Source organism: Apodemus sylvaticus, chromosome 20 (genome assembly GCF_947179515.1).
Source record: "Apodemus sylvaticus chromosome 20, mApoSyl1.1, whole genome shotgun sequence".
Lineage (NCBI taxonomy): Eukaryota > Metazoa > Chordata > Mammalia > Rodentia > Muridae > Apodemus > Apodemus sylvaticus.
Window position 1 is genome coordinate 13,107,624 of NC_067491.1, and position 18,440 is coordinate 13,126,063.

Sequence of the window (18,440 nt, forward strand, 5' to 3'; positions counted from 1 at the left end):
TTGGAGGGAATCCTCCAAGGCCCCAAAAGGCTGCCTTGTAATAGTTCCACCTAACTGGCTTCCATATCCCGAAAGGGCAAATACAATCAGTGCCTCTTAAACATCCTTCCTTTATTTAAAAAAAAGGGGGGGGGGAGGGTTTACAGCACTAACATTCCCTCCAAGATCAGAGGTGCATACACAAAGCTGGCAGCAAGTCCAGACGTACCACAAGGTGTGTTATCTAGAGCCAAGGACTTTACACCACTGCATCTGTAGGGAGGCAAGCGTCTCGTTTCAATAGACAGCTTGTTCATACCGTTGGGATCCTCCCGCCTGAACTGACAGGGAGCTGGAAGAGCAGCCTAAACACAAAGAGGGCAGTTATTGCCCTCTCCGAGGGGCCCCAGCACGCCCTGGGGCTCTGCTCTTCTTCAGTATAACTGAGCAGAACTCCCAGTTGCTCGCCTTAAAAGCCTGTCGGCACTGTGAGATTTCTGAGTGTGGGCAGAAGCAAGCATTATTTATTTACTTCCTACCCATCATCTCTGGGATTCTTCCGGGGACAATGAGTCACAGACAGTATTTAGGCACCATGGCAGGGTCACCCCCTGGTTGTCAGGGATAGCCTCACTCCCTTTCAGTCCATGACGAAGTGAATGAATGCAGCGGTTTCCGGAGATAGCCCAGACAAGCCAGGAAAGCCATCTCGTGGTAACTGTAGGTCTGAAGCCTGTACACTGTAAAAAGAGGACTGTGCTACCTTGTCAGACACAGCCCACAGAGGCAGGGCAAAGCAACATGCAAGGAAAAGCCTGTGCTTTGATTTCAGAGCCAGGCAGGGGTTCCCATCAGCCACTGCGCTCGGCCAGCACAGCGGAAGTCAAATTGACAGAAGCCGAACTCCGAGGTCCCTCGGTCTCCCTTCCTTATCATCGTTTAGTGACACAAAGTGATCTTTTTCAAGAATCAGGGATGGGTGAACTTGCTGGAACTGGTCCTGTTACCTGGCAGGGAAATTTGCTCAGCATGAAGGAAGAAGGTGTTTGTGTTGTGTTGTTTTTGTCCTTTGGTTCCGTGGTTCTCAACCTGTGAATCTTGACCCTCTTGGGTTGAATGGCTCATTCACACAGGGTTGCATATCAGATACTCTGCACATAAAATCTTTATATTAAGATTTGTAACAGTAGCAAAATGACAGTTATGAAGTAGCAATGAAAGTGAGTTTATGGTTGGGAGGTCACCACAACAAGAGGAATTGTATTAAAGAGTCGCAGCATTAGGAAGGTTGAGAACCACTGACTGGCTGGACATTTCATTACTAAAGTATCACCTCTCTTGTGGTTCTGAGAGGGATGGAGGGGGGGCAGAGCGAGGGATGTAAGATTAACAGGTTAGAAAGACAGACTCTGAGCAACTCTTGACCCACAGAATTTGCCACTGTGGAAAGTGTATCATCACTGCACAGGCTATATGGAAAAAATTACATCCTTTCTAGTCAGTTGGAATCAGGGTTTATTTGTATTCCCAAAACCTACAGTCATTTCTTTGATTTACTTGAGACTTATCAGAATTCATTATCTAGATTCTTACATGCTAGTTTAATTCTTGTTAGTCCTGATCATATGTATTGATTTATAAGAAATATAGGAAGATAAAATTGTATCCAAAAGGTATGTTAGGTTCTGATTACCATAACAAAATACCTGAGTGAATCAGGTTAAAAGTAGGAAAATGTTACTTTATCTCAGTGTTTTTGTTTTTTTGACATTTCAGGCCATGGGTTTTGTGGGGTTTGGTTTTTTTTTTTTTTTTTTTTTTTTTTTTTTTTAGCTTTTTTAGCTTTTTTTTGCTTTGGAGAAGAGAAAATTTTCTTCTAGGCAATGAGAGGATTTAGAAATTACCTGCAAAGCTTTTTGAAAATGTATTCCACACAGAAAACAAAAAGTGTGTCGGGGCTGGGTCAGGTGCGTGGACAGTCTCTGGGGCCAATCTCATTCTCAACTGGAGGCGTGGATTGTTCCGAGTTGTGAATGCAGCAGCTTTCTCTCAAGTTGGGCAAGAAATGCCCTTCGTTGGGGTCTTTGACTAGTAATTGTGCATTGATGTAAATATGCAGAAACATTATATGCATAAGCAGGCTCAAAATAAGGTGTTCTAAATAACTTCTGTGCAGCAAGGCAGTGTACGTACCATGGGTAAAAATGAGTGTTAGACCTAGGTGGTCACATTCCCAACGGCATCAGGCAGTGAGCACAGAGACCACTCAGGACAAGGGATTAAAGATAAAAGGCAATTAAAGGTACACATTTATTTAACGGGAAGCCATGGGAGGAGAACAGTCTGAAGATGCAGAAGGATGGGCTGTATGGAACGTGTGTAGCATCCGTAGAGAGGGCAAGCATCTTCATCCCACCTCACGGTTTAGTTCCACATCAGAAAACCCGAGATTATAAACTCCATCGCTGTGGAAGCCACATCTGACGTTTCTACGTTGTACGTACCATAAGATGTATAGCTAGCATTTGTTCTATAATCAAATGTGAGAGCAGGTGACAAGTGGAAATAAAACAAGGAACTAATTCACTAGTGTTGATCACAGCCTTACCTGAATACTTTAAGATAGGCGTGTCATGTGATAAGGTGGAATTTCTACTTTCCTAGAAGTCTGAAGAGAAACAAGATGCTATTTGATTTGTGAAACCCATGAGCCTTCCTGTGTAGCCTAAGCTAGCCTCAAACTCACGATCTTCCTGCCTCGGCCTCTCTAGTTCTGAGATTGCAAAGCATGTACCAATGTACCTGGCTTGATATCTTGAACTTAAAATAACAAAAAAAAAAAAAAAAAAAAAAAAAAAAAAAAACGCTTCTTTTCTGAGCCAAACAGTTATTAGAAAATATAGTTTTCTAATGCTGATTTGTTCTGAAACTATGCTGGAGACATTCTAATTCTGACCTTTAAAAAATTATTATTTTAAAATACATTTTTCTCATTTGCTCATCTTTGGCCCTCATGCAATGATAGTCTCAGAAATATTTTAGTTATATATTCTTTAAATGATGCCTTTTTAAGCAAATTGCCAGACTACTGACTTTCATTTAAAAAAAAATTAAAAGCATGGGGGTAAGTGGAGTGATTAAAGGCCTACCTCTGGGCCATGCGGTAGGGAGATCCAACAGGGATGTGCACCAGGTGCTCTGGGCTAGAGTTGGGACTTCCCAACAACCGACCTTGTAGCTTTCTGAAGGTCATCTCTCCTACATGTGTGAAGCTGAATGTTACTACTTCAGATGGCCATTGTGAAACTTACATTAGGCCCATGTTCACTTCATTAAATACGTATTGTGCTGTTCCCATCTGAGCATTGAAAATACCAAATTAAGCCATTTCAGCCATCACCTCCTCTGAGTATATAATTAAAGATTCTCTTGTTTGGCAACATGTAGACGTAGGGTTCAGAGCTATGTCCCTAGGAAAACGCCAAACAGTCGTAAGCTAAAACTTCGTAGTAGTGTGATGGAGTGCCTGTTGGAGAAGCCAAGGTGGATAATTCCAGGGTTGATGGACGTAAAGTTCACTTGGGTTTGGAATCGAGTAAGTTGGGAAGCCAGCCACATGGCTTTTCTAAAATAGGAATGGAGACCTCGTATTTCACAGATTTAAAAAAAAAAAAAAAAGTCCCAGATGCACAGTAAGCTAGGGAAGGGTGGACGGGAAAGCATCCTTGGGAAAGCCAGGATGTGTGAGAATGCAGAAAAGGAAGAATTCACTTCCACCACTGTTGAAAATGCTTCACGACTTAAGCTAGCTCTATTGGGAACAGTTAACATTTCTCGGATTGAGTATTAAGATTCCTCCAAGGAAAATTACTCGGCAGCTGAAGTCGGCCGCACATCCATGCAAAAAGAACAGTGCTGAATGTCGGGGTTCAGGAGAGCGATGAGTCAGTTGAGTACCACAGGGCTCCCAGCTCATAAACCATCCATCCCTTTGTAGTTCTTGAGAACACTGGAAATCACCAATAAATTTATCGTTTAGGAAAGGGAGTTTCTAAGATCATGATTCAGCCTTTAAAATTCAGTTTCTGTGACTACCTGTTATAGCTTCATGAATCTCTAAAGCCATTTCAGAGCTGGGTGTGGCATTTTGGTTCATACCTATTATCACAGTAGAATAAAACCTGACTCAGCTACATAGTAAATTTGAGACCATCCTGGGCTACATAATACCCTCTCCCCTGTTTTTCTCCCTCCCCCGGGGGGAAAAAAAGCCTAAATAAATAGGTAAATAATTTAAAATGTTACATGATTTGATGTAAGACCAGAAACAATGTTCTTAGGTCAATGACACAAGCATTGATTCTAAATCTTTCATGGAAAGTAAAAAATAATGAAAATAAACCACATTCTTTCCTCTCATAAACATAAACACCATACATACGCCAGGTGTGGTGATATCTGCCTTTAATCCCAACACTCGAGAGGCAGGAGCAGGCAGATCTCTCTTGAGTTTAAGACCAGTCTGGTGTTCATAGCAAGTTGTAGGCCAACCAAAAGCATAAAATGAGACCCTGTGTCCACGGGTTGGGGGCAAGCTACCTTGCCCTATTGCTGCATGGGTCTCAGAATCCCCAAACTATGCTATTTCCTTTTTCATATCTGTTCTACAGTATCATGGGATTAAGACTACTATGCTGCTTATGTGGAAGTCAACCCCGTTATTTATTTGCTTTGGGTTCAGGTTGACCTAGCCCTGGATAAGCTAACCTGTGCAGCAGTACTCTGAAGGTTAGAGAGGCCCCTCTTTGTCTTGACAGGATTATGTCCCATCAATAAGAGTCCAGGGAGATGATGGGTCAGTGAGTAGGGCAACTGAAGCATCAGGACTAGGTCCAACCTCCCGACCTGTAACACGCACATAAAAGCCAGGTAGGTTGGTTCACAACCCTAACTCCAGCACTGGGCAGGAAGAGACAGATGGGTCCCTGGAACATGCTGGTCAGCCACGGAAGTGAGCTGCAGGTTGACTGAAAGTCCCTGTCTCAGAAAGGAAGACTAGGGGGCTGGCAGGGCAGGCCAAGACTCCGTGCTAACAAGATAGACAGTCTGAGTCCCATGGAGCCCACATGAGAGAACTGGCTCCCACAAGTTGTCCTCTAGCCTCCTACATATGTGATGGCAGCTGTATATGAGCTTCTGTGCATGAACGCAGACATAAAATATGTAAGGGTAAAAAAATGTATTTAGAGAACTAATGAGGAAGGTACCTAACATTGGCATCCAGACTCTACATGTACACACACGTGTAAACATAGATGGCACATATGCACATACATGTGCACACACATGTAAACATATATGGCACACACACACACATGCATCTAGATTCCACATGCACACACATGTGCATGTGCACACACATATCAACATAGATGGCACACATACACATGCATGTGGAAACACAGGTGAGCATAGACGCCACACATACACATGCATCCAGACTCCACATGCACATACATGTGCATGTGCACACACATACACATGCATCCAGACTCCACATGCACACACACAGGTGAACATAGATGCCATACATACACATGCATCCAGACGCCATGTGCACACACAGGTAAACATAGACACCGCCATACATACACATGCAAGAAGTTTAAATGAGGGGTGGCCACGTAAGTCTTGTCAGTCTCCTGCGATTTCTAATTCTCCATGCATGGAGAGGCTGAAGACCAGCCAACTGCCTCCAAGCCTGCTCTGGGCACACACTCAGCAGAAACAGAACCATCGGAATTGTCTGAGGGATTACTTTGAAAGATGTTGCTGCCTCTTCAAGAAAACAATCATTATGGGATCCATGCCTTTAAAAACACATCACAGAGACCTTCAACTGTTAGAAAGAGAAGACTCTGAGTGAAGTGGCAGACCTGGGCCTCGACAGCTCCTATAGACCGTTGGCATGAGCACCTAAGAAAGAGCTGACATAGCAGGGATTGTCCCCCACAGGGACTGCCCTGGGGGTCCTGAGAGATGCACAGGGCTTAGTCAGCGTTTCTATTCCTGCACAAACATCATGACCAAGAAGCAAGTTGGGGAGGAAAGGGTTTATTGAGCTTACACTTCCACACTGCTGTTCATCACCAAAGGAAGTCAGGACTGGAACTCAAGCAGGTCAGGAAGCAGGAACTGATGCAGAGGCCATGGAGGGATGTTCCTTACTGGCTTGCTTCTCCTGGCTTGCTCAGCTTGCTTTCTTATAGAACCCAAGGCTACCAGCCCAGGGATGGCACCACCCACAAGGGGCCCTCCCCCTTGATCACTGAGAAAATGCCCCACAGCTGGATCTCATGGAGGCACTTCCCCAACTGAAGCTCCTTTCCCAGTGATAACTCCAACCTATGTCAAGTTGACACACAAAGCCAGCCAGTACAAGAATAAACCCCACCCCAAGTAGGTCAGAAAGCACAGTTCTTCTGTTTGGGCTGGCTCTGGACTGGACTGCTTTGTTCTGTAGAAGAGAAGGGACTTAATTCTCCTCTGTAGAAGAGAGAATTAATAGGTTCAGGTTGTTTCTGTTTCAGAAATAAAACTCTGGGAGATTAAAGCTTCTATGTGTTAGTTTCCTGGTGAGAAAATTTAAAAAAAACAACGATGCATCCCTTCCCTGACGAGGGGGCAGGTGTTAAAAATATAAAGGATTTTCACTTTTCTGTAGGATGTGTGTGCGTGATATTATATGTTTATCGAGATTTATGAAAACATAATGTTATCCACTCTAGAGATTAACAAGCAGAGTTATTATCATTCAGTCTTGAGGAAGACTGAATGGCCAGTGGCCAGCGTGTTTGCTTCCAAGAACCGTAAGAACTCTGCTTCCCTGTCTCAGTCAGCACTTAGCTCTGAGCTAAGTGATGCTACCAGCCAGATAAGAAGCTAGCAATTTGTTGCCCAGAAAGCTTCCAGCAGGCGGGGTTTATTTGCTTTCTGTTTTTATGAATGGAGGTAGTATTATGATTTCGTCTGTGTTTTTTTTTCCCTGACCAAAAGCCATTCATAAAAATAAAAACAAAACAAAAAACAAGAAGAAGAACAGCAGTAGCAACAACAACAACAAAACTTTCTGGGCACGGTCTGGAGCCAACGGGTGCCAGAGGCCGGGAAAACATCCCGGCAGCCTTAACCGCAACCAGCACCGAAGGCGTTCAAGGGTCTGTTTGTTTGGTGGTCTGAGAAGTATGGAGTGCTGTGTCTAAATGCAGCCAGGGGAAGGTCCGTGACATGAACTAGGCCGGCAGCCAAGGCTGGCAAAAGTTCAGACATTGTCTTTCCCCTCACTGAAGTGTCGGGACCTAATTCATGGAAGACTCGGTGAGCTGGCAGCCCTCCCTCGCCGAGTTTCATTGAGACGCCGTACAGGACTCGCGTGAATGGAGCTCGGCAGCCAAAAAAGGTGGGGGCTGGTGAGCAGCAGGAGCCAGACAGCCTGCATGTGTGTGTGTGTGTGTGTGTGTGCATTCCAAACGGTCTGGAGCTGGGGGTGTACAGGTGTAAGCAGCAGGAGAAAAAGAGGAAGAAAGGCGTTCACCTTTTGAAAACGGATGCTCTCAGGCACACACGTTTGAATCCTAAGAAGTGTGAAGCCCTGTGCTTCCTGGGTTCAAGTCTGCCTAGGTTAAAAAAAAAAATCGTCTCAAAACCTGGGCTTTGATGATGTTATCTCTACTGTGAATTGAAGTCATGAGGCACACCTATTTTGTTGTTGTTTTTAAGTGAAAATATCTTGCCAATTTCTCTCTTCATTTTTCCTTTTTAAAATCTCATTCATCTTTTAAAAAAAATACTCTGCTAATTTTATATAATATTTTCAAGGTCCAAGAAAAACATCACTCCCTTGCAAGCATTCTGTATCCTGAACACAATGAGTTTAACCCACCTCCTGAGTTTCTGGGGGTCTGGAGCAATTGCATTTCTTTGGCTTGAATCTCTGAATCAAGGTAGCTCAGTGATATTTGCAAAGTTCAGGAATGTGTCAACGGAATTAGCAAGGCTTACACTCAGACAGAACCATGTTGTCAGGAAGTGACCTACCAAAGGGCTGGGACTTCAAATCCATCTCCTGTCCTACTGAAGAATAACAGTAATTTCTGGAATTTGATTGGAAAATTAAATTCAGACTGCAGAGAGATCTCAGAAGTTTTACTCAAAATGGAAAATGCATTGTAGATATGAAAATAAACCTTTATAGGACTCCATCAAACATGTGGATGGATCCACAGAGGAGGAGGAAGTGTTTGCAAACTATATATCTGAGACAGGAATATATACAGAGCATCAAAAGAACCCTTGGGTATTGTCTTAGTCAGGGTTTCTATTACTGTGATGACACACCATGCCCAAAAGCAAGCTGGGGAGGAAAGGGTTTACTTGGCTTACACTTCCGCATCACTGTTCATCACTGAAGGAAGTCAGGACGGGAACTCAGGGCAGGAAGCTGGAGGCAGGAGCTGATGCAGAGGCCATGGAGGGTGCTGCTTACTGGCTTGCTCAGCCTGCTTTCTTATAGAATGCAGGACCATCAGGGATGGCACCACCCACAATGCTCTCGGCCCTCCCCCAACAATTACTAATTAAGAAAATGCTCAGCAGGCTTTCCTATAGCCTGATGTTATGGGGGTGTTTCCTCCTGTCAAATGACCCTAACCTGCGTCAAATTGACATAATCCTAGCCAGCACAGGTCTCAATGTTAAAAAAAACAAAACAAAAAAAACTTCTTTGTTTCATTTTTCTTTTTTAATGAGCAAAGCATTTGAATATACATTTCTTTACAGAAGCTAAGCTAAGCCGATGACTAGTTAGTAAGCGCATGAAAGATGTTTCATGTAATTAGTGAAGAGGGAAATTCAAATTGGAGCATTGGCATCTAACTTTGCACCCAGTTGGAAGTCAAGGCTAAAAAAATGACAGACAATAACAAGTGTTGGCACATATGTGGATAAAATGAGAACTCTCCCACACCAGTGGTGGGTCTACAAAATGGTGTGCCCGCTTTGGAAACCGATCTGGCCACTGCTCAAATCGGGTGGGGATGGGGTATTGCCCTTACCACTCAGCAATACGACTCCAAGGTTATCTGCAATGAATGAAAACATACCACGGTAGGATATATCTATGAAAGTCCATAAGAGATGCTCAGAGTTGCCAAGGGGTAGAAACAGCCCAAATAGACACCAACTAATGAACCATCCAGCTAGGTAAAATGTGGAAGTACTCACTACTTGGCATACCAAACAGTTAACTGTGGACACTACAGGAGTTATTTTCTAGATCTTGATACAAAAGATTTGACAAAGGAAACTTAATATCTACAAAGGATGTGTAGCTGGGCTTACAGTTCAAGGACACGCAGTCTATAGTGGTGGGAAGCAGGGCGCGGGAGCCTGGGGCAGCCGGTCGCATGACTCACTCTGTTTGGAAGCAGGAAGAGGCAAGAATGGTGGTTCATCTTCCTTACTCCTATCTCTTCAGTCCTGAACTCAGACAATGCTGTGGCTGCTTTCAGGGTGGGTCTTCTCTTCAGCTGAACCTTATTGGAAACACTTTCACAGACGCACCCAAGGGGCGTATTTCCATGGTGACTGTAAATCCAGTAAGATGAGTTGTTTCAGATATTACCCTATGACTTAACCTTCCTCACCTGGAAGCTAAATGTGCCAAAGAGAGAGCAGGCACACAGAAACCTGTTGCATGATCTTCCCACTATGAAATATCTGAAACAAGCAACAGAAGGCAGACTGGTGGTAAATTATGCTCAGGAGGTTGACTAGGAAGGTGGACAGCTATGGGGAGTGGTCACAAATAGATACAAAGTTTTTTTTATGGAAAATAAAAATGTTCTAAAATTAGGTTGGGACGCCGATTACGCACCTGTTGCATAGTAAAGAGTCCTCAGAATTAACCCCTTTAAATGAATGTATTGTGTGGGTTTTGTTTTTTCAAGCTTTATTTTGGTAAAGAGTCTTCCAACCCTTCAAGTTCTATGATAGCAGACGTTATTCCTATAGCAAGCCTATTCCAGTTCACGTACTAAATAGCCCATTCTCCATTCCCTCACATGTGGTGGTGACGAGCAGATGGTGGCTCTCTAACTCAGATGAACTTTTGGAATGTTGAATTTTCTCCTTTGCTTTGCAGATCCACAGCCACAATGAAAGTGGGGCTGAATACTCAGGGTTGTTTTTCCCCTGTAAACTCTAACACTTCTTTCCTTTGTTTCTCCTTCAGCCACAGCAAGTCGTTCAGAAGAAGCCTGCTCAGGTAAGACATCATCCCTTATGATTCTTCTCCTGAAAGAATTCAAGTAAAATATGAATGGAGAAAGGTTTCCAAGCCTGTAATGATTTCTTTTTCTGAGTATGTCAGCAGCAAAAAAGTATTGAATGTTCGCTGTCTCCTTCAGCACCAAGAACATATATATGCATGTGTGTGTATGTATGTATATATGTATGTATGTATACATACCAATACATATACATACATATACATACACACATTTATATATGTGTGTATATATGTATATATATGTATATATGTATACACACACACACACACACACACACACACGCGCGCACGTGTGTGTATGTGTGTGTGTGTGTGTGTGTATCCCTAGACAGGGCCAGTGAGCTAACTCAGCTGGCAAAGTCACTTGCCAAGCCTGATAGGCTGATTTCCAGCCCTGTTTGTGTGCAGATAACCTGAAATATGAACAACAGGAAAACATCCTGGTCTTTGGTGTAAAAGATGCATCAGTAACATACAAAATAAAACCGTGTCGGGGATGTAAATAAACATTTAATTTTATTGTATGTTTTACCAGTTCTTTCTTTTGGGGTTTGTTTGTTGCATGTCTGTGTTGAGATTAGGTCTTTCTACACAGTCCTGGATTTTTTTGTTTGTTTGGTAAGGTCCTTCTGCATAGTCCTGGCTGTCCTGGAACTCACTCTGTAGACCAGGCTGGCCTCAAACTCAGAGATCCTCCTGCCTCTCCCTCTCAAGCGCTGCGATTAAAGGCACACGCTACTATGATGGGGTTGCTTTACCTTTTTTTTTTTTTTTTAAGTTTTATTTATTTATTTTATGTAAGTACGCTGTAGCTGTCTTCAGACAGCACCAGAAGAGGGCATCAGATCTCATTACAGGTGGTTGTGAGCCACCATGTGGTTGCTGGGATTTGAACTCAGGACCTCTGGAAGAGCAGTCAGTGCTCTTATCCGCTGCACCATCTCTCCAGCTCAGCATTACCAATTCTTAACTACTAAGTTTTATCTTTTCCTCCTGACTGCCTGTAACCCTTTGACTTGATACATAACTTACTAGTTGTGACTCAATGTATCACTGAAAATAGTTGATTGTTGAATTGTTCTATATATTTGATATCCTGAACCACCTCCAATGAGGATGATCAACTGGAAATCATGTTAATGTTTCCCATTCCTGAACTCTGAGGTCTTGCTTTAAAAAATATATATATATAACTCTATTGAATTAAAAGAACCCTTCCTTCTTTTAGCCTATAAGTCTGGAGATTCTCATCCAAGCTACAGTGTATATATGGAAGCATAGAATTGGTGTCTGTTGAAGAAATAGATCTTTAAGAAGATATAGATAATGTATAAATTAATCACAATTTCCAAGAATGTAAACTAAGAAATCCTCCTGGATTGAGATATGACTCCACGTCAGGGGTTTGAGGAGCGTTCAGTAGTGCCTGCTGTTTCCTCCCCTTTTGGGTTTGAACAAACACGCAGGACATGCAGGCAGAACCTGTTAAAGAAGTCACTAAATAATGCCGTGAGTCATGAGGTTCTTCAAGGAGTCATGTAGACCTCCTTAACATAATTAAAAATAACCATAGAAATGTCGGTTTCTCTAGAAAGCTTTCACTCAAAAGAATGTTACTTTGCTTAGAAAAAGCCTATGCAGGCAGCCCTAACATGTTTTCCTCTCTAAAGCTACTGTTTGGGATAAAACTAAAGTTTTCGAATACATATAAGGCTACCGGGGGAGTGAAAAAAATACGTACATTTATTTATTATTGTTATTAATAAATGCAGAGCTAACAGCAACAATGAAAATCACTTTGTTGTCCCAAACCTAAAAGCCCTGCATGGTTTGATCAAGACTAAAAATATTCAGTGAATTAAATAAAATGTAATAAGCACATGATACGATATGATAACTTCTTATCCTGCATCAGGAAGGATAATGACCAGAGCCATATATTGAGTCAGAGGATACCGCAGGCCTCAGCATGCAGCACGAGCCAGAGATTACTCACCTTATGTGGTTTGCAAGCACAGATTCTGAGCCTACTCTTGGTATTGTAGGGAAGACACATTGAACAAAAAGTAATGCCTTAAGAGAACTGTGAGATGCAGAGGTGAGGTTCCTACTGTAGCTGTGCTTGGGGACGATTCACATGCTTACACAAAACACCTAAACTCTGAGCCGGTTGCGGGCATCTCTTTTGAATTGTGTTTCACTACGTGAGAGCCTTTGTACCACGGAAGCAGGCATAAGCTTCCTATCCAGACCACCATTTTCCTAGAGGACATGTTTTGAAATGTCTACAAGCACTGGCCACACACACCATCCATTCTGTCTGACTTGGTTTGAAGACCTTTGCATAAGCATTTTCTAGGAATCCTGTGTGAACCCGACGGGCATCCAAGAACGAACATGCTCAGTGATGACAGAAAAAAAAAAAGGCAAGATGTTCGAACATTTGTTTGATGAGCAAATGACCACAAAATGTCGGTGCATATGTAAAGTCATGAGTAAGGGAAAGTAGAGACACAAAAGGAGATGGTATAGGTGAATGAAAAAGTCACGTGCAATAGTGGAGTATTATACTGTAGACTATATACATATATACATTTACATATAGATTAATATACAGTATATATTATATATACTATATATAGTAGAATAGAATATAGTACAGAGTATAGAATAAAATATACTATATATTACTTGTATATATAGCAATGCATATAGTGATGCATATGCATCATAGGTAGAAATCATAATGTGTCTGTAAAGGAGTATAAATTTGAGTTAAAGTACTATGGATAATCTAAGTGAAGTCACACACACACACACACACACACACACCAGGAAATCGGAAAGAAGTGATGGAGGAGGCAATAGCGAGTCACTGATCTGTCTGGCTGTCTTTACAGACCTTGTTCAAATTTTCCCTTTAAAGGAAAGCAGCTCAGACAGAATTAGCCAGGAAGAGAGCACAGCTCATCATCGGACCACCTAATTTATATTGTCTCGGGGCACAGCGATGAGTTATGTAAACACGGGTACTACGTGGAAGTTCGGGGAGGTTAATGTAAATTTTACAGAGCTGAAAACTCTCTTCCCTTTCCATCTGTTTCCTTCAACACACCCTCCCACACGGCTTGTCCCTGGGACAGTGTGCACTGGCTCAGGCCTGGTGACAATTAGCACAGTTCAGTGTGTCACATGTAACACCAAGTCATGCATATGACTTGAGTGTTCCCTTCTGGCCATCCCTGGGCTTTGTCCTGTGAATCCATCTAGGAAAACATGGCCGGATAACAATTACTGTTCCCCAATTCTCAAGAAAAGCTTGAGAAATGCGTAATCATGTAAATACCAAAGGAGGACATTATATTCTAACTTATGTTTTGGCTGCTAAGTTTCTCATACGTTTTTTAAATTTTTAAGAGTTTTAATTTAGAAATGCCCCCCTTTTACCTCATGTTTTAATTGCATGTTTTTTAAATGTTTTAAACTAATATATATATATTATATATATTATATATATACATATATATATATTAAAAAATCAGGGAATTATGTAGCAATTTCTAAATCCTGTAATTGAGATGAAAGCCCTTCCTTATATGAATGTCACATGAATATTGGATTACAGAGGCTCTGTGGTAAAGAATGCTTTCAGGCCCCAGGATAGGGAATCGAGGCACCATAAGGTCACTCTGAGGGGGCAAGTTCAGCATGATGCTAAGTCTCAACATCTGTGTTTGTATTTGTAAGCACATGTGTTTATAAAAGTTTACAGCAAGCTCTATTATGCAGGGGGTTGAGTTTGGAGAGCACACCAGGTGCCTTGAATTGCAAACCTCAAGCCTGTCCTACAATCCTTATGGGCGGGAGTTCATCCCTTCTGGTCTAAAGGAGGGTAAGCCCGCGGTGTTCACAGTGACCCTCTTTATATTCCCAGACTACAGAAAACCAGGCTTACTAGAAGTTCTACTCTGTATTTTAAAGTCATAAGTAAACAATAAACAGAAACTAGCTAACTAGAAATCAGCGAAGTTTCAGCAATCTGAAGTAAATCCTCACCACATATATTGAAAACTTGTTTTAAAAGGAAAAAGTGATTGGTTTTTTCCCTTCAAGTTATTGGCCAAAGGAACTGGGTTTTTTTTTTTTCTTCTCATGTTTTTGTTTTAACTCTGCCTTCTTAAAAAGTTCTGCTAGCTTGCCTGTGTCCTACTGTTTCTCCAAGTTCCTGTTTTAATGCACTGAATCAAGATTAGAAGGGCCCCTTATATATAATCCAGACACTTAGCTAATCAAAGAGAAAACAGGGATTTTTTTGTTGTTGTTGTTGTTCTGTTTAAATTCTCCCAACATTCCTTCTTTCAGTGCATGTTGTCCATTTGGAAGTGTCCCCTGAGTTACTGAAACAGGAATAAACCTTCTCTTTCCAACTTCCCATCAAGAGAATTGAAAACCCGTTCACCTTCTGAACAACTTAAAGCACTCTGCTTCAAAATAGATTTCTTACCTGTGGAGATCTTCCACGTGTGGTATGTAGCAGGGACGAGGGAATCCTGGGAAACCCCCGCTGTCCAAGATGTGCCCTCACCGCTTCCAAGATGTTGACTGTTTTCACAGAAACTTCAAGGGTGGTTTTCAAGGGTGTTTACATTGCAGACAACCTAAACACTGCAGCAGAACGAGAGGTTTCATTTGGGGACAGGCAAGCTGATACATTGCAGCCAGCATATCCTTCTCAAAGAAGGCATCTTTACTGGGTGCCTTTAGTCTAGACAGACGAAGGAGGAGGGAAGAAGAAGGCATTTTCCCTCCAATGCCCACCTTCTACATGGTACCTTGGCCAAAATGCAGTAAACGGTTCATAATAAATCAGACTTACGGTCACCAGCCGGCTCACTCGGGAGCCTGTGATTTATTCACCCAAGTCATAAAGAGCACTGATTGATTTATTCCCCTGCTCACATTCCTCCAGGCTGGTAAAACGTTTTGTGGGCCAATAAATGTTTGGTACCGAGTGGCCAACGCGAAGGATCCCATCAAAGACTTCCTTGAGTGTTTCGTTATATAGGAAATAACTTCTTTTTGACTTCACCTCTGACCCCTGGGGGTTGCAAAGGTCGAGGGAGGGGGAAAGAGTGGAGGCTGAAACCAGTGTGTAGCCCAGCATGAGGGTGTGGCAGCCGAGGGGGGCAAAGTGGAGAGGGAACACAGAAAAATGATCATGACCGTTAACCCTGAGCAGATGCGGGGATTAGCTCAGCCCACAGTCCTCACAAAGGAGCACTGGCAGGTAAGGCCTGGTGGCTTCTAGGCAGAGATTGGCTACAGAGATAAAGTAGCTCCTGAACGGAGGGAAAGGGCATCGCTCAATGGGGACAATTTCCAAGACTCCAAAGGACAAACAAATTCAGCATTTCTGGACTTGACAGATTTGCTGTCTTGTTGTCGTTGAATTCAGCTACCTAGCTGTATGAGTTCGCCTACCCAGGAAAGAGCGGTGGCGTCTGGTCCTCCTGCTCATAGATGGTCATCCCTCTGTTCCTCAATGTAATTGGATCAAATCCAAATTTATCACATATCGGAATCGTTGTCCACGCGTGCCAACCCACGTTAAATATAGAGAAGACTAAAGAGATGCCAAGTCTGGTCTCTGTGAACCAGTCATCTGTGATCGAATAGAACGGGCTATCTGGCAGGAAAGGGTCACAGAACCCTCAAATGTCTGCTGAATAATTACTTGTTAGTCTACTATGACTGTTGATATTTTTAGGACTTTCATTCAAAAAGTCAAAACTCAGGACAGAGCTGGAGAGAGGATTCAGTGGCTAAAGTGCTTAGCACAGAAATGTCAGGACCAGAGTTCAGATCCTCAGAACTCGTGTAAATGCCCAGTGGGCACTTGTAGCCTGCCGGTGACAGCCTCAGAGGGTGTATATTATTAGAGATTCTTATAACAAGCAGGTTAGCAAAAAGGCATTGACCTCTGGTTGCCAGTGCACATCTAGATTTGTGCATGTGTATATGTGCACAGACATATGCCCACATGTACGCAAATATGCACAGAGAGAGAGAGAAATATGCAGCATACCTTTAGTCCCAGCACTGAGTTTGAGGCCAACCCGGTCTGCAGAGTGGGTAGCAGGACAAACAAGGCTGCACCAAAAAAAAAAAAAAAAAAAAAAAAAAAAACCTGCTCGAAAACAAAAACAGAAAGAAAAAAGAAAAGAAAAAGAAAAATATACAGAGGCTCATTACAACCAGTGTGAACATCTGTGATTTTTCCGCCCTCCTTACCACAGATAACACATAGGTCCATAATGTCACCTGCCACCAAGTTTGCAAGTCTCTTCCACTACAGACTTCTCATCTAGCCTTCCTCCAAAACTTAAGCCCCAAGCTCCACTCTTACCCAAACTCCTTATGGCACACACCCCTGCTTGTACCACCAAACACCAAGAGTTCACTCTGGGTACCTCTGATCACATTCCATCCAGTACAAGGTCTCCCATAGGTTCATAGCCTGAGAAATCCCAGTTCCTTCCCCATCTTCAAGTACTTGGGTTTCTAGATAGAAGACTATCAAGCTAATAGGAACTGAATAATCAACAGCTCCATGGAGGGGCGGGGTCTCAGCTTGACTTCATCCTATTTGGGTACCAGAGTTAACTCTACGGTCACCTAAGGTGTGCCCAAAGGCATGAGCGTGATGTTGAACCAACCCGGAAGAAGGGCGTATGGGGGTTGCATCAGCACGCTTCCAAAGTAATGACAGAGTTCCACACGAACAAAAGAAAACCCAAGGCAAAATGAGTGCAATTTTTCTGACAGTTGTAAGAAAAGCATAGTTCCCTGACTCTAGCCACTACTCTGCTTCCTCCCACGGGTTCTCTGCCAGTTGTTTTAATAAGCGGCCGTGTGAATGACAGGGATGTGTTCAGTGGCTCGGGGATTTACTGATGCTCATTAAAAAAAGTCCCCATGAGAAACTGCTCCAAAAAGTCCTTTTAGCATAACACTCCCGAAGCCCCGTTCTGCACAGGCAAACCTTGACCAGAATGCTGGTGTTTGGCTTTCCCGGTCTATTATCCCACCCCTAATGGGATGTATGTAACTCTCAGGCATAGTATACCAGTCTCCTTAGCATATCAAGGCTGCCATGGGAACCTAACAGCCGTCACAGTTCCTTGGGAAATGTGTGGCAAACGTGAAGCCATCTTTAGAAACATCTGGAGGTGCAAGCTGCGGTCCACAGCCCACTGCCATGTCTGCTGAGTTACTAAAGGAGGACTGAGCCTAGAGGTTGATCTCTGTGGTGGCAAGATCACTCCTTCCGGGATAGGAGAGAAAGTCACTTTATCCCAGATACCCCTTGTTTCTGTCTGTTCCTCGCACAGCACAGGAGCCCTGGGTTTAGTGGAATAGGAGGACTAGAGTCAGTTTTACAACCATATCTTTGTACCCAACAGGATTTTTTTTGTTCTATTAGTTGCTTACACACTGGGGTGGGGGTGGGGGAGCTTATATATGGAGAAAGAATTGAGGTTCGTGGAGTTAGGAAGTGCCACCTACCCTACCAGCATCACCCTTTTGGCCAACCTTGGCCTTGTTTTGGAGGGAGGTCAGCAGAGGCTATGCCAAGAAACGAGCTCTCCACTAACTAAGCCTTTGAGAAACCCGCCGTGCCGTACCGTGCCGTGCCGAACATATGAGAGCCACGTTGCCACCCAGCGTTTAGTGGAGTGAGATTGATTTCCCACCCTGCACTCCTGGTTAAGTTCCCAGTCCTAACTGATAGATAACTACAAGCAGAAGAATTTCAAGGTCAGCGGAAAGATACTTGAGTAAACCTACTCTCCATGTTGTGTTAAGAACTGTTAAGCAAAAGAAACAATGGACCGTCCCTTTGGGGTTGAATTGGATCTAAGGGGGATTGACTATGAAGATTTTCGGGCGCTCACACCCAGCATGGCTTCTGGAAACCTTCTGCAAAGCTGATCACATTCCATCCAGTACAAGGTCTCCCATAGGTTCATAGCCTGAGAAATCCCAGTTCCTTCCCCATCTTCAAGTACTTGGGTTTCTAGATAGAAGACTATCAAGCTAATAGGAACTGAAT

At 43.1% G+C, this 18,440-nt stretch overlaps 1 protein-coding gene across 1 annotated transcript in view; it reads left to right on the forward strand.

Annotated features, from left to right (window-relative positions):
- The window catches only part of Hmga2 (high mobility group AT-hook 2), a 107,963-nt gene extending 93,224 nt beyond the window's left edge, over positions 1 to 14,739 (forward strand). The window contains exons 4-6 of the mRNA XM_052166027.1: positions 10,271 to 10,303; positions 14,117 to 14,219; positions 14,690 to 14,739. Of these exons, the coding sequence (XP_052021987.1) occupies positions 10,271 to 10,303; positions 14,117 to 14,219; positions 14,690 to 14,739 (186 nt within the window). The remainder of the gene's footprint in view (positions 1 to 10,270; positions 10,304 to 14,116; positions 14,220 to 14,689) is intronic.
- Positions 14,740 to 18,440: the final 3,701 nt, after the last annotated feature.